Below are 17,030 nucleotides of genomic sequence, written 5' to 3'. Positions count from 1 at the left end.
GAATTTAGAGAGGAAAGTAATGAGGTAGTAGAAGGAACGTTGTACTTGACTCAGAAGAAACCTGGATTCAGACCTTGCCTCTGAGACTTGTTGGCTGTTTGACTTTGGTTAGAATACGTGGACTTTTGGGATCTCAATTTTGAACTGCTGCGTTTTTTGCCTTACAGATTTTCCATGGGATCTGAGTGACATCACATAATTATAGAACTTTGTAAATCTTGAATCTCTATGTTAATATTAGATATAACTGTATTCTTCTCTTCATTAATTATTTCTATGATTATTTATTATAAGTTATATAGTAATTTATTATGTTATACAATAATTTATTGTAGTTATTCATTAGAAGTACAGATAGGAGAACTTCCTGCTGACTGAGTGTATATATGGAGCAGCCTTAAGTCAAGGAAGGGATCTTGTGTGTTTGTCCTTCATTCTTGAAGAGGACCATGACATCAAGATGACGACATGACTTGCAATTGACTTTGATTTGAGTGAGGGAGGGCTGTGCAAGGTCACCAACCTCACTTTCTTCTCCTGAGCCATCTGGGTCCAGTGGCATGATGTTCATTAGGAAGACTGGAGTTAGCCCAGGATGCAATGTGAGACCCTGGCCCTTTCAGGTTTAGGTCTTATCACCATCTTACCTTGAGTGAGATACACCCATTCAATGAACAGGTTTCTTTAAGTTACTCAAGGGGTAGCCCCTTTAATAAAAAAAAAAAAAATCAAACTGGGAGGGGTAGACCCTAGGGTTCCTGGGTAAAAGAGAAACAAATTACTATTTAATTATTACATCCACTCTGTGTTAGAGGGGTGGGGACTTGTGCAGTCTGTGAACTCCAGGGTGAATTAGGTTTAAAGCTTGATCTTTGAGCAAGAAATGTAGGCAGTAGACTTAAAGGAAAACAGGCAGCTTTTAACAATGGAGTTTACCTTCCCCTGGGCAGAACATGAGAGGAGAGGAAAGGAGAGGAGCTGCTACTCACTAATGGTTTGTGTTTGTCCTTTGTTCTCAAGGCAGATCATGACATTAAGATGATGACCTGACTTGAAGTTGACTTTGATTTGAGTGAGGGAGGGCTGTGCAAGGTTACCAACCTCACCTTCTTCTGCTGTGCCATCTGGGTCTAGTGGCCTGATATTCATCAGGAAGAATGGAGATGGCCCAGGATGCAATGTAAGACGCTGCAGGCTTAGGTCTTATCACAATCTTACTTTGAGTATTATACACCCATTCAATCAAGTCAAGAGATCAAAGATAAAGGAAGAGGGACTATACAATGCCACTTGTGGCTTAAGGGGGCATGTGTCTGTGTGTGCATAGGTATGCATATATGTATGTATGTTTGCATATTGTATATATGTTTGTTTATATCATGGTGTATATAATACATATACATGTTTATATATAATCAAGATAAGATCAGAGAACATAGAGAGCACCTCTTAGAAAAAAGGTAAATGAAAAAACTAGGAATATCCATAAAGTGATGATTGGAGTACTTTTTAGATGTTTGGAAAAAGTTATTTGAACGAGCACTGAACTATGACTGTTGATTGTCATGTACAGTGGTTTTGCTATGCTAAAGAAACTATCTGCATTGTGGCTCACATATGGTTTTTAATTTATTTCCTAGAAATCTGAATATAGAGAAATAATATCTAGATCCTTTGGAACCTTATCAATATGGCCCCCTGAGTAGGAAGGAGTAGATTCTTCTTGTTTTAATCGTTTAAACTTATTTATGTTTTTCTGTCTCCTCTGAAATGGTCCCTCTTATGATGCTGTTTGCTTGTTATGCTTCTTAGCATGACCCATTGACAACTGGTGTGATTTGGAAGATGATGATGATGTGGTATGTCCTATCTGACTGAAATTCAGGTCTGGAAATCTAATGTTAATGTAAAGATGAAGAGAGATAATCAACCACATAATATATGTAGATAATTTCACATATCCTGCAATTATGTAAACAATTAATATTACTGGTTAAGGTAGAACCCACTGAAACTATTTCACTTGATTATGATCTGATTTGGGATACGGGATTACATGTGAGATAAGCACTTGATAAGTAGATTCATTAAATACAGGACCAAATTGGTGACATAAAATATTATTGATGGGGTGGATGTTGGTGAAATGGCAACTCACCCATAAGTAGACTGCTCACTGGAACATTCATGAAATAAAGACTGAAGTCATAATAATGATTCTTAATGGCAATCTTGCTATTGAACTAGTCGCAGCTTGAGGAAAATGGTAGTAGAACATATGTGTGTGTATGTATGCATGTGTGATGAAAGATATAAATTATTACTGTTTCAAGGGCTGAATGAATTTAGACCCAATAATACACTATTCACTGGTGGAGCTATGGATACATGCGATCATTGCAAAGGCAATTTGAAATTCTACTTTAAAAAATAATTAGAATGTTTATAACCATTGATCCAGAGAGCTTACTGCAAGGCAGCATATATCCCCCCTAAAGGTGTGTGTGTGTGTGTGTGTGTGTGTGTGTCTGTATGTGTGTGTGTATGTGTAGACATGGAAGTGTATGGGCATCTTAACTACTTTATTTAATTCCAATTTGCTTTCCAGAATGGTAACATTCACTCACAGTTCCATCAGCAATGAATTAGTATCCCTGTCTTTTCACAACCCCTTCAACAGTTATTGTTCCCACCTTTTATCAATTTTGACAATTTGCTGGGTATGAAGTAAAACCGCAAAGTTGTTTTGATTTAAATTTCTTTGTTATTTGTGATTTGGAGCATTCACTCATAAGACTGTTGATAGTTTGGCATTCTCCTTTTGAGAACTGTTTGTTCATATCCTCTGAGCACTTACCTATTAGAGAATGGTTTTTGGTCAGGTCATATACATATTTCTATTAGTTGTCTAAATATTGAATAGCAAACACTTATCAGAGATATGAGACATAAAATTTTTTTTCAGTTGACTAATTCATTAATTTTTTTCTGGAAAAACTTTTCAATATAATGTAATCAAAATTATCTATTTTATTCCTTGTAATTGTTCCTCTTCCTTGTTTGGTTAAAAATAAATCTCCTACTCATAGTTGCAGAACGTATATAATCTGCTTCTCTTTTAAGTTTTTCCCAGGAAGTTCTTTAACATTCAGATTGTATGTCCATTTTGAATTTATTGTGGGATATAGGACAAGATGTTGTTTTAAGCCTAATTGCTTCCAGATAGCTTTTGAGTTTTTCCAACAGTTCTTTTCAGATAGGGAACTTATTCCTAAGAAATTTATATTTTCTGATTTATAGGACATTTGGTTGGTAGGCTTTAATATTTTGTACTCTAACATAATTTCTAGTTCTAGATTATGATTTCTGACCTCTCAATTCCCTTTATAATCATTACCATTCTTAACTGGCCAGCTTCCTCCCTTTTCCTTTGACTTTAGTCCTGTAGCTTTTTGCTGTCCATGAATAGCCTTCTCTCCATCTTGGACTTCTCAAACTCCCTCCCTGCCTTATTTATCTTACATTATTCTGGACTGGCTTGGTGCTGAGTCTTGTAGTGCCCTGGTGATAATCTCTGAATCACTTTGAAGGCAAAGAATGGTCCTGTGGGGAAGGATGAAGAGAGAAAAGCCTAGTATATCACTTTGAAAGGAACACAGGTCAGGGATACATTTTCCAATCTACACATAACAATCTCAATTATCTCCTCTAATGGAGGGAGGAAATGACAGAGATAATTCAGAACCATTTCTATTTGACTTAGAATTCATTATCTGATTCATCTCTCCATTAGATTTACCTCACTAATTATGTTTTGCTGAGGCAAATATTAATGTGAGTATATTCTCTGAGCCCACAGCAAACTGATTGGGAGGGGAGTGGCAGGGAGAGTGGTGATGACAGGATCATGGGCAGCCAGCCTGAGACTGAAAATTTGTTTCTTTGTTGTCCAAGACAGTCTTGTCCCTTTCAAACAGGTCACTTTGGGAAATATACCCATTCATTGATGATTCAAAGTTCAAACAGCTTTGAGACTCTTTCTTTGTAGTTGCCTTAATTAATATGCTCTTCTTTCTCCTTCCTCTCCAACCAACTTTTTGTCAGAAGAAACTAACCATCTCAGTCCACAGCCTTTGCCTCTAAGAGTATCCTTAGTGCCTCACTTATGTTCCCCAAATATCTCCGCCTACCCTGCCTGAAATTATTTAATGAAAGATTCATTTGGTTTAACAGCAAATTCTTGAGGATTTATGAGACTGTTTATCTTTTGTTCACTTGTCTATGAATTCATTTACTCTTCTGCAATACAAATATGTTGCTGATACCTGTCAGGCAAAGCAAAAACAGAGAGAAAACTATAGACTAATTTCACTAATGAATATTGATGCAAAAATTTAAATAAAATATTAAGAAAGAGATTATAGCATTATATGACAAGGATCGCACATGATGACTAGGTGAGATTTATTACTAGGAATACAGGAAAACTATCAGCATAATTGCCCATATCAATAAAAAAATTAACAAAAATCATATGATTATCTCAATAGATACAGAACAAGCTTTTGACAAATTACAACTCTCATTCTTATAAAAAACACTAGAAAGAATAGGAATAACCGGAACTCTCCTCAAAATGATAAGAAGTATCTATCTAAAACCAGCAGTAAGCATTATTTGTAATGCCATTATGCAGTGGCAATCAAAATAGGATCTTTTGCTGTTTTTGTTTTAGTATAATCAAGTGCCTCTGATTGAATCTTGCCTTTATTAACCAAGAGTCTTTACTGGGAGTAAAACATGGAAAGAATAATTTCTTTAACTAGAAACAGTATATGTATTTTTATTGTTAATTATTTTATTGTGATTAATAATCTTCCCACCCATTAATGGGCCTGCCCATTAAGAGGAGTTTGATTTGGGAAGATTTGCGGGAAGGCCCAAGCCTTTTGTTAATGAAGCACTACTTCTCAAGGGTTGGGATGCCCCCTGACTCTAAAAAAGGTATAAATATTCTTCAGTTGAGATTTTATTTTGGGGCTTAGTTTTTTCAAGAAGATTTGAGTGCCAGAAGAAGATTCTGGGAAGCTGCTTTAAGGAGCTCCCCAACTTTGAGAACCTAGATGTCAGTGCTTCCCTCTCTGGTATGGTTAGGTAGTTGTACCTGTCTGTTAAATTATGGTCAGGCAGAGGAAGCCGTGTCTGTTGTTACTTTGGGGCTTACTGGCTTTGGGGCTTATAGACGAGGACTCTGGGAAGTTGCTTAAGGAGCCCCCGGCTTTAAGAACCCAGATGTCGTGCTTCTCTCTCTGGTAACTATGGTCAGACAACTGGGGCTCAGTTGTCCGTTGAATTCAGACAGAGGAAGCCATGTCTATTGATATTTTGATTTCTTTGTATTTTCTTTGAAGTTCAGGGTACTGACTCCTCTGAACTAACTGAATGTTATATGTGCTTGGTTAAAGGAATGATACATGTGCTTGATTAAAGTGATTGTTAACCCCTTGAAAGTTGCTTTCCTTTTACGAATGCAGTTCTAAGAACCTGTGATGGCAGCCCCTCCGTGTATGTTGGGGTGCTTATTGATACAGGGTATAAGCTAGAAACCTTCCCAATAAGATCAGAGGTGATGTAAGGATGCCTGTTTTCACTGCCATTATTCAATATTGAGCTAGAAATACTAGCTATAGCAATAAGAGAAGAAAAAGAAAAAGGCATTAGAATAGGCAACGAGGAAAAAAAACTATTGCTTTTTGCAAACAATATGATGGTATACTTAGAGAATCAACTAAAAATAAGTTGAAATAATTAACAATTTCAGCAAAGTTTCAGGACGTAAAAATAAACCCTCATAAATCATCAGCATTTCTATATCTGACAAAGTCCAGCAGGAAGAGACAGAAATTCCATTTAAAATAAGTTCAGACAACATAAAATACTTGGAAGTTTACCTGTGAAGACAAATTGAGGAACTATATGAACACAATTATAAAACACTTTTCATACAAATAAATCTAAGTGATTGGAGAAATATTAGTTGCTCATGTGTAGGCTGAGACAATATGATAAAAATGACAATTTTACCTAAATTAATTTACTTATTTAGTGCCATACCAATCAAACTATCAAAAATTACTTGATAGAACTAGAAAAAATAATAGCAAAATTCATCAAGAATAGCAAAGGAATCAATAAAAAAAATCATGAAGGGAGTTGGACTAGTAGTATCAGATCTCAAACTGTATTATAAAGTAGTAATAATCAAAATAATCTCTACTGGCTAAGAAACGAAGTGATGATTTGGTGGAATAGATTAGGTACATAATGGTTGTTGTCCTTTTTTTTCCAAAAGGACCAAAATGACATTCTATGATAAAGTGAAGTTTCAGTGTATCTGACTTTGGCTGATCAGACCAATATGAGCTTGGAATGCTCTCCCACAGGTTGGGCACAGATAGTGCATGTGAATATTTGGGGTGGCTACTCCAAATTTGCACATCCTGTGTTTATATGTTTACTTTGTGCTGTCTCAATTCTGCTTTGCTTATAGAGTACAGCACCCTTTCTTATGTGGGCACTCCATGCTGAGCAGTCCTGTGCCAGTGTCTCCCATGTTGCACAGTCAAATCCAATGTTCCCGAGAGAGGCCTTGAGAGTGTGCTTGTATCACTTCTTCTGATCACCATGTGATCGCCTGTCCCATATGAGTTCTCCATAAAATAGTCTTTTTGGCAAGTGTACATTTTCCACTTGAATAACGTGACCAACCCATCAGAGTTGTGCTCTCTGAAGTATAGTTTGAATGCTTGGCAGTTCAGCTTGAGCAAGGACTTCAGTGTCTGGTACTTTATCCAGCCAGGTGATCCTCAGAATCTTCCTAAGACTTCAATAGAAATGATTCAGTTTCCTGGCATGGAGCTGGTAGACTGTCCATGCTTCACAGGCATGCAACAATGAGGTTAGCACAATGGCTCTGCAGACCTTCAGTTTGGTAGTCTAATACCTCTTCTCTCCCAAACTTTTCTTCAGAGCCTTCCAAACATTGAGCTAGTTCTGGCAATGCAGGCATCAACCTCATTGTCAATGTGTACATCCCTGAAAAGTACACTACCAAGGTAAGTGAAGTTATCCACAGGATTCACAACTTCTCCATTTGTTGTAATTGATGGTTCCATGTATGTGTGGTGTGGTGGTGGCTGATGGAGCACCTGTGTTTTCTTGGTGTTAATTAGTAGGCCAAAATTAGCACAGGCAGCAGAGAATTGATCCATACTTTGTTATATCTCAGCTTCAGAGGCTGCATTGAGTGCACAGTCATCTGCAAACAGAAAATCATGCACTAACACTCCTTCTACTTTGGTCTTGGCTTGTAGCCTTTTTAAATTGAAGAACTTACCATCAGTATGGTGGTTGACCTTGATGCCATGTTTATCTTCATTGAAAGCATTTGACAACATGGCTGAAAGCATCGTGCCAAAAAGCATGGGAGCAAGCAAACAGCCCTGTTTTACTTCACTGGTGACTGGGAAGGCATGAGAGCATTGTCCACTATCCAGAACATGGGCAAACATGCCATCATGAAACTGATGAATTTCTCTGGGCAACCAAATTTTGACATAATTTTCCATAAGCCCTCACAACTAACAGCGTCAAAGGCCCTGGTCAGATTTACAAATGTTGTGTACACGCCTCTGCTCTGCTCCTGGCATTTCTCCTGGAGTTGTTGGGCAGCAAACACCATATCGACTCTTCCTCGACCCTTTCTGAAGTCACACTGGTTCTCAGGTATGTGACCATCTTCCAGATGAAGGATAAGTCTATTAAGGAGGACTCTAGCAAGATTTTGCCAGCAATAACTAAGAGAGAGAGGGATCTTCTTGTGATTGTTGCAGGGCAATCTATTCCCTTTACCTTTATAGAGATGGACAATGGAGGCATCCTTGAACTCCTGGAGGATAACCTCCTCTTGCCATATAACCCGGAAAATTTCAGTCAGCTTTTGTATGAGCAATGGTTCCTCTACCTTATATATCTCAACTGGAATAGAATCAGTACCAGGTGCTTTGTCATATGAAAGAAGCCTAATGGCCTTCAAAACCTCTTCTTCAGTTGGAAGTTCAGCTAAGGAGGGATTGACTTCAACCTGAGGTAAACAAGCAATGGTCTCAGCACTGATTGATGATGGTCTGTGGAGAATACTATGGAAGTGTTCAGCCCATCTCTCTAAGATTGTGTCCTTATCACTAATTAATGTGGTTCCATCAGCACTGAGTAGTTGTGATGCACCACAGGTTTTGGTCCATAAATAGCTTTCAGGGAATCATAAAAGCATTTTGGATTGTTACTATCTGCATAATACTGAATTTCATTTGCCTTCTTGTTGAGCTAGCAATCCTGCATCTCTCTAAGCTTTGTTTGTCCTTTGCTTTTGATGGAATGAAATGCTGCCTTAGAGGTGGATGAACTATTCTGCTGGTATATCCTGTGGAGTTCTCATTTTTTGTTTAGCAGTTTCTGAATTTCCCCATCATTTTCATCAAATCAGTCTTGGTGTTTGTGAGTGTTCTGACCCAGATGAGTAAATGCAGTACTGTATATCAAATCTCTGAAAACTGCCCACTCCTTTTCTGTTACACTGTTGCCCACTATGTCTTGACTCAACTGTCCCTCCAAGTTAGCAACAAACTGTTCATGCTCAGAGAAGAGCTCTAATTTGTTGACATTAATTCTTCTGGTAGTCAGTTTGCCTTGGGGGAGGGGAACTTTTGATGAATGTGAATACTTAGCTTGGAAAGGATAAGTCTATGATCAGTCCAGCGCTCTGCACTACACATTGCCTTTGTCACTCTCATATTTCTCACACTCTCACGTCTGTCTCTTCTCCTTACAATCACATAGTCTATTCAATGCTAATGTTTGCTGCGAGGGTACATCCATGAAGTTTTATTGCATGTAGGTAAATGGAAAATAGTTTCGGTGATAAGAAGGTCATGCAATACACAAGTCTTCAGCAGTAAATTACCATTGCTGTTGCTGTTTCCAACTCCATTCCTCCCTAGGACTCCTTGCCAAGTCTGGTAGTCTGAGCCTACTCTAGCATTAAAGTCAACCAGAATTATAAGCTTGTCCTCTTTTGGCACATTCATGATAAGTGTCTTTAGGTTTTCATGAAATTTTTCTTTAACCTCATCAGGGTTTGTCGTGGTGGGAGCATAGGAAGTGATGATGGTGGCATGGTCTTTTCCTGTGAGTGGCAATACCATTGTCATGAGCCTGTCATTCACTCTTTTTGGCAGGCATACCAGCTTGCTGACTAGATTAGTTTTGTTTGTAAAACCCATGCCTTCTTCACAGCGCTCACTTTCACTGCACCCACTCCAGAAAAATGTGTATCCAGCTCCAACTTTAGTAGAGTACATAGAGGTACATAATATGCAGTAGTAAATGACAATAGTAATTTAGTGTTTGATAAATGCAAAGATCCGTGCTTTTGGGAAAAAATTTCACTATTTTAAAAATGCTTTAAATCACTATTGATTAGAAAAATGCAAATAACAATTCTGAAGTATCACCTTATACCTTCCAGACTGGCTAATAGGACAGAAAAGTAAAATGACAAATGTTGGAGAGGATGTGGAAAAATTGGAACACTAATGCATTGTTAAAGTTGTGAACTGATTCAACAATTTTGGAGAACAAATTTTGCAGCAGATTTCTCTGATAAAGGCCTGATTTCTCAAATATATGTAGAGTGCAGTCAAATTTATAAGAATATGAGTCATTCTCCAACTGATAAATGGTTGACATTATGAACATCAGTTTTCACAAGAAATCAAAGTTTTTTATAGTTAACTAAGGAGCAGAGAAGGTTCCATGAAATGATGGTCTGACCTAAGTAATTTCCTTGTTCATTGTGCCAGGTTCAATCAAGCAGCCAAAGGACATTTTGGTCTTCTTCGAGAACAAAGGACAATAACCATTGTATTAAGTTCTGGACGCCATATTGATGAGGCAGAGAGCATACAGAAAATGGTGACCAATATGATAAAAGTACTAAACATATGATTGTGCTGGATGAATTTAACCAGCAGAGGGCACTGCTTTCCATTGATCTGATGCTATACAATGATGAGGGCCTATAATTCAATGCTCTCTCTAATACTCCTCCTAACTTGAGAGGGTAACCTGGTGAAGGCTCAAACTTGGTTTTTAGAGAGCTAGTGACATGTGTTCTCAACTTTCTTTGCCCCTTTGTGAATGTCTGTGGATGGTGGTATGTTAGAGCCATATTGTAGGACAGGTAGAACTAGATTAAAATGTAAATTGGGAAATATTTAACAAAATAAAAAAAATACAATATAATATAGATAACATTAATATGGAGTTTTCTAAGTCAATATATGACCCATAGGTATCCTTATGTATTGTTTAGTGGCCCTTGTTTCCATTTGATTTTGGTACAACTTTTATAGAAGACCTTGAATATCAAAGAAAATAGTTTGTATTTTATTTATAGGCAATAGAGAGTCTTGAGCAAGGAGGTGACAGGATGAGACAGATGAGTGCTCATCTCCTTAGTTTAGAGGTGTGGTCTGTGTGGTCATCCACTGAGTCATTTGGTTCAACCACCTTGGGAATCCTGAAGCCCACGGTTGTTTGTGCTGTGTTTCAGAGGACTCTAAAACAGAAGCACAGAATAAACTGAATCAACTAGAAAGTATGTTTTGACTCAGTGCAGTTTCTTTAATCATACCTTTAGAAACTAATAGAATAAAAACAAATAGATGAAAACAACTACCATATAAGTTGCATGCATGTATCTCCTTCCAAATGCAGTTAGCCTTTACCATAAGATCATAGACTTGGAATTGAAAGTTATCTTAGAAATCTTCTAGTCCAGTCTATTCATTTTGCAAGTACCAGACCTAGAAAGGTCAAGAAACTTGCCTAATGTCACACAGATAGTAAGTAGTTAATTTTGGGTCTAAACTTAAGTTCTCTGATTCCAAATGCATGCTTTGCTATTTCTCCCTCATTTAGTATACCCATGTTCTCAAAAAATGAGAATTGCTTATCATTTGCACCTTAGAAAACTTTGTTGTTGTAGTTCACCAGTGGCTCAACTGTTAGCTTCTATACCTTGCCTTTAAAGACCTGTGAGGTGATCTGGAATATTTTCACAAGATGTCCTTATCTGTACTTGTACAATTAAGGAGGATTCTCTCCCTATCCAAAACTTTCTAGGCTTCGGGGAGTCTGCAGACTCAGGCTCACTAACAAGATCTGCAAGATGTGGATGGGTCCCATAAAACAATGAATATTCCTTAACTGTCAGAGAGGGGTGATTACTAGTCCTATGTGGGTGCTAGTCCACTTTCTTCAAAATAATCAATAAAATAATCAATGAGGGGCAGCTAGGTGATACAGTGAATGGAGCACTGGCTCTGGAGTTAGGGGAACCTGAGTTCAAATCTGGCTTCAGACACTTAGTTGTTGTGTGACCCTGGGCAAGTGACTTAATCCAGTGACTTAAATCTCCTCTCTCCCCTAAACAATCATGTTCTCTCTTTCCCTGTGATGTTGTCTGCATTGTGACCAATTATATGGTCTTCCTCACCTATCCAACTCTGTACTCCCCAAAACTATATTAAGCCTAGTGAGCCTTAACTTGGGGTCTTTGGTCATTGAGACAGACCATTGACCTAATTTATTGGTTACTGCTAGCCTAACTAATAAATTAATCATTCTCAGATCATTGTCTCTCAGTTTACCTTAGTTGTCAAACATAGTGTTGGCAATGGTTATGACAAGAAGATGGCCAAGATGGAAGATGAAGTATGACTGAGGCCCAATAGATATAATCTGCCATTTTGATACATCACAAGAGAGGATAGACAGTTCAGGTCCTAGGATGGAAGCGCTAGAACTAAGAGGATTAAGTGTCCTTTACGGGACTATTTGAAGTGTTTGATGAAATATCATGTGAAAGAAGGATTAGAGTGGTTTTGCTTGGTCCCAGAGGACACATATACAATCAATATATAGATAACACAGAATTATGGATCTAAATTTGGTATAAGGAAACTCATAAGAGAGTTTTAAGTTTTTCACTGTCCTAAAATAGAATGGAAATGGTAGGCTGTGAAGGGAGAAAAGATGCATCATTCTAGGAAACATTTTGTGTGACTAAAATGGCAACTTTGTTTTTGCCTCTGGGAGGGGGCTTCCAGCTACGTATAAAAACCATAAGCTAGGATGAGAATGCTAACACCTCAGCAAAGTGGTGCTTCCTTTTCAAGGAAGACTAGTAATCAGCTGTCCTTGTTTAACAAAATGATACACCACAGGTCCACTTAAATCCACAGAGAATGTTTCGTGTTGGCTCGCTATACCAAGTGGACTTGAAAAGCTATGTAAATCAAGGTTAAAACCACATTAGGTAATCCTCCTTAGTATACTAGTAAATTTTTTTCCTTTCAATTTGGCTATATACTGTATTTGACTTCAAGTCTTTGGACCACTGGTAGAAGGAATTCTTCTACTCTCTAGGAACCTAGACTGAGAATTCCCTCAACAAGATTTCTCCTCACTGTAGGCCTTCTAGCAGAAGCTGGATTGTCACTTGTTATGGGTGGCTATGGGATAGATTCTTGGTCATTAAGAATAGGAATAGATAGCCTCTGAGATCCCTTCTAATTCTGACATTCTATGATTCAGAGGTTGTTCAACTTTGGGAGAACTGCCTTGATTACTGGTTCTTCTTCCTCCGTCCAAAGAAAGTGAATTTACCTATGCTGAGAGACATAGATTGATCTGACATGGGCAGAATCTGAGACTCCAGCTAGGGCTCTGGCTTTTCTCATCTGTAGAAGAAGTCATTGGAAGCTATTCTTTTTTTTTCAATTAATTTATTTTTAGTTTTCAACAATCACTTCTATAAGTTTTAAATTTTTTCCCCCTCCTTCTCCTCTCTCCTCCTCCCTCCTCAAAATGGCATGCAATCTGATATAGGCTCTACATATACATTCCTATTAAATATATTTTTATCTTAGTCATGTTGTATAGAAGAGCTAGAATGAGTGGGAGAAACCATGAGAAAGGAAACAAAACAAAACAAAAAGAAAATGTCTGCTTCACTCTGCATTCAGATTCCATAGTTCTTTCTCTGGATATGGATGGCATTTTCCAAAATGAGTCCTTTGAAACTGTTTTAGGACCTTGCATAGCTGAGAAGAACCAAGTCTATCAAAGTCAGTCATTGCAAAATGTTACTATTACTGTGTACAATATGTTCCTGGTTCTGCTTACTTCATTTAGCATTTGGTAGTACAAGTCCTTCCAGGTTTTTCTGAAGTCCATCTGCTCATCATTTCTTATAGCACAGTAGTATTCCATTACATTCATATAATACAACTTGTTCAGACATTCTCCAGTTGATGGGCATCTCCTCAATTTCTGGTTCTTGGCCACCACAAAAAGAGTTGCAATAAATATTTTTGTACATGTGGGTCCTTTTCCCATTTTTATGATCTCTTTGGGATACAGCTCTAGTAGTGGTATTGCTGGGTAAAAGGGTATGCACATTTTTATAGCCCTTTGGGCTTAAGGTTCATTGGAGGCCACTCTTACTCCAAACTTAAAAACAAAACAAAATGAAACACAGCAACCAAGTAGAAGAAACATCATTAGAGATGATTTAACTTGTGTAGATCTGGAACCCACTTGAGAAAATTTATTTTACAATTCTATTACAATTCCCCCAAGCTGGAGATAACTTTGGAAGTAGAAGCATTGATATTGAAACATTAATGCTCACAGTATGCCTGTGCAAATCACTGAATCATCCCAGTGGGTACAATTAAAAGTTTTTCTCCTCAACACGAGGCAGAGGATCATGGGACAATCATTTTTCTAATTCAGGATTTTTCTCCCCCAGGAGTCTGACCAGGTCCTCTAGCGACTTAAACTATGATTCTGAAGCACTTAATGTTAAAATAAAAGTTGGGGCCTCTTTAATCAGGCTTAGAGTTTCCATAAAATATTTCCAAGTCATTTTTGCCTATTTCTGCATACTCTTGGACACTCAGTTCTTCTAGTCCATACAGATAATCTTGAGTCTTTGAGGGGCAAAGCTGAACCTGCTCTGTATGTTGGCTTGCTCCCTCCCATTAATATCCATTAAAACTTTTTTTAATTAGAGTCCAGAGAATGTGCTCTTAGCGTACCATTATTATCTAGCTTAGGGTCCCACTTAATAGGGAGAATCCCTAGAGGTGGACAGGATCTTGAGTATAGTATTGTATCCCCATCCCAATTTTTATCTAGGTGATATCAGGTTAAAATGAATGGCAAGACCAATCTTTAAAGTAGATGGACATTCTGAAAGTGCATCCTGAGGAAATATGTGTAAGGGGATAGGGCAGTCCAGTCACAGTTACCGTGGGGACTATAAGAGGGGTTTATGCTTCAAAGGTTAATCAGTTTTGATGTATATTCCCTAAAATTAATGTTCTATATGTGGTAGTTAGGCTGCTAGGCCAGGTAACATAAAAGCCAATGAACTTATTTCACATTCAAAGCTTAGTACAAATGAGTAGTGCTATAGAACCTAAGTTCCATGTATAATAACTGCATTCATCTCTTCAGTGAAAATTTGGAAATCCAGAGTTTTCTCCCCTTCTCTTCCTTGCCCCAGACATGACTATCAGTCAGTAAAGAGAAATATGGGTAAGACTCCCTCAGCTCCAAGCCATTGCTGATGGCTTTGTAGAGAGGGTGGAGAGTCCCATTAGACTAGGATGGTTTGTGATACTGAGGGGGGCCAGGAAGGATGGGTAAAGAACTGTCAAGAACAGGGTCTTCTACTAAGTGACTATCCAAGGATGTAGGATCTGAAGGTATATGACTAGCTTCTCCCTTCTTTTCTTCTTTGAGCTCTAAGAATTGGACCTCCTGCTTCTCTTAATTCTCAGGCATTAAAAGGTATCCTTCTCTGTCTCAATGTGATCTTCTTCTTATTACTTAGATAGGATTGGGGGAGATGACAGAATTTAGAACAGGAAAGGATCTTAGGGATCATTGAATCTTCAGGCTCCTTCATTTTATGGATGAGGAAATCAAAGCTCAAAGAGGAGGAGTTAAGTACTAAAATACCAACTAAGTAGTGGAATAAGGACTTGAACTCAGATTTCCTGACTCGGGACTACTGAATCTTTGCCCCTAGGCTAATGGCTCTTTAGGCATTCAGTCTTAGGAATGTTCAGTTATGGGTGCACATATTAGGAAACACACTAGTTAGCTGCAGGGCATCCCACAGAGGATGACCAGAATGATGGAGACTCTTGAAATCATAGCAGATAAGGATTGGTTGAAAGAACTCAGGATACTTATCTTAAAGAAGAGATGACTTGGTGGGTGTGGGTTTAGGCATAATTAAGCTGTCTTCAAGCATTTTAAAAGCTCTTGTTATATTGAGTTTCTTCTGTTTGACCCCAAAGGGCAGAAATAGAGTAAAAGCAAAATTGTGGAGGCTTATATTACTTTGATATGAGGATAGACACCCTGCCGCCAACAATTAGACATCCTGAAGTGGAATATGGCAGCACAGGGGAGGTAGTGATATCTTCAAATACAGGCAGAATGCATACTTTTAAAATATTTGAATTCTTATGCATGGGTAGGACTAGATGACTTCCAAAGACTCTGTCAACTCAGAAAATTTGATTCAGTGTAAGCTCCTTGGGGGAGTTTGTTCCTCTTTTATCTATATAGCCTCAATGTCTTGCACATAGTGGGTGCTTAATAAATGCTTATTGATTGATTAAAGGACTGAAATAAGATACCTATGCTTCTAAGAGGAAAAAAGAGATGACTTTTTTTTTTTTTTTTATCAAGGGAACTGAAGAGGGACAGAGTCAGGGTTCTGGAAAAAGAGCAGGGTACGCCTGGCACAAAGTACGTGCTTAATAAATGCTTGTTGACTCACTGCCTTTGTTAGGGGAAGGGAATGATTAAATAGAGGTGAGGAGGCTAGGGATTGTGGTATGTTAGAGTAACACTTTGGCTATTGAGAAGGTCACCCTGGCACTATAAGAAAAAAGGAGCAAATCTGAGGCTCTCCTTACCCCCCTCCCAATCTCCTCTCCATGTTACTTGAGTGGGATCCTAGAAGCAAGGGCCATGGTAGTAGTCCTAGGTAGCAGGAAGAGGAATAAGGGGTTTCAGGAGAGGGAGTGCTTATGGCATTGGTTTGGAGCTGCTGTTCTAGAATGATTATCTGTTCACATGTAAGAGCCCAATGTCAGATTTTGAAAATTGGAGACTGTAGAGCTATATTTATATGAATATAATACATATACATACACATGTGTGTTTATGTATATCTGTAAATATAATACATACACACGTGTGTATATTTATGTATGTATGTGTGTGTATGTATGGGATAAAAGACCCTTACTCAAAATTTTAAATAAACAAAGAGGGTTCTTGATAAGAACAGAAAATGATTTATTCCAATTCGCGGGAGAAAAGGGCATCCCTCCACCAGGACAGGGCTAATCTGATGGAAGGAGGCAAGTTACAGAAATCCGAGCACAATCTTATACCCTAACACCGAGAATCCCACTTCCCCACTATCCTGCCTCTCCATTGGCTAGAAAAACTAGACAAACCCCAGGAAATTTTCACCTATCCCAACACAATTACCTAATTTAATACCTAACTTAACTTCTGATGTGGCTATTCTACAACTGAAGTAGAAAGGAGGGGAAGGGGAGAAGGGGGAGCTGGTAATGTTGATGTGGCAACAGTATAACAAACAAAGGGGAGATTTGAGTAACTTCCAAGTTTCGACTACAGCCCACAGCACTTTCACAGAGACAGACGGGAGGGGTAGAAAAGAGGGGGCCACTGATTGTCCACAGGCCCTGGATAAGCTCAGGTATCCAGGGCGAGAGACCTTATGGAAAAGAAATTTTATTTAGAAAATACAATATTCCCCATATTTTTATTATGAAAAGTCTTCACAA

The 17,030-nt window shown here is 38.2% G+C and overlaps 1 protein-coding gene across 6 annotated transcripts in view; it reads left to right on the top strand.

Moving 5' to 3' along the window:
• Nucleotides 1–17,030, top strand: part of OR8D4 (olfactory receptor family 8 subfamily D member 4) — a 32,141-nt gene that overhangs the window by 8,365 nt on the left and 6,746 nt on the right. For 3 of the 6 annotated variants that reach the window (XM_072612871.1, XM_072612873.1, XM_072612872.1), the window contains exon 2: nucleotides 9,921–10,032. The exons of the other annotated variants lie outside the window; for them this stretch is intronic. In XM_072612871.1, the coding sequence (XP_072468972.1) occupies nucleotides 10,030–10,032 (3 nt within the window). In that variant the 5' untranslated portion in view covers nucleotides 9,921–10,029. The remainder of the gene's footprint in view (nucleotides 1–9,920; nucleotides 10,033–17,030) is intronic. 6 annotated transcript variants of the gene reach the window in all.

Source organism: Notamacropus eugenii, chromosome 5 (genome assembly GCF_028372415.1).
Source record: "Notamacropus eugenii isolate mMacEug1 chromosome 5, mMacEug1.pri_v2, whole genome shotgun sequence".
NCBI classification, from domain to species: Eukaryota; Metazoa; Chordata; class Mammalia; order Diprotodontia; family Macropodidae; genus Notamacropus; species Notamacropus eugenii.
The sequence above is the reverse complement of the archived record's forward strand: the minus strand, read 5'-3'. Positions and strand labels throughout refer to the sequence as shown.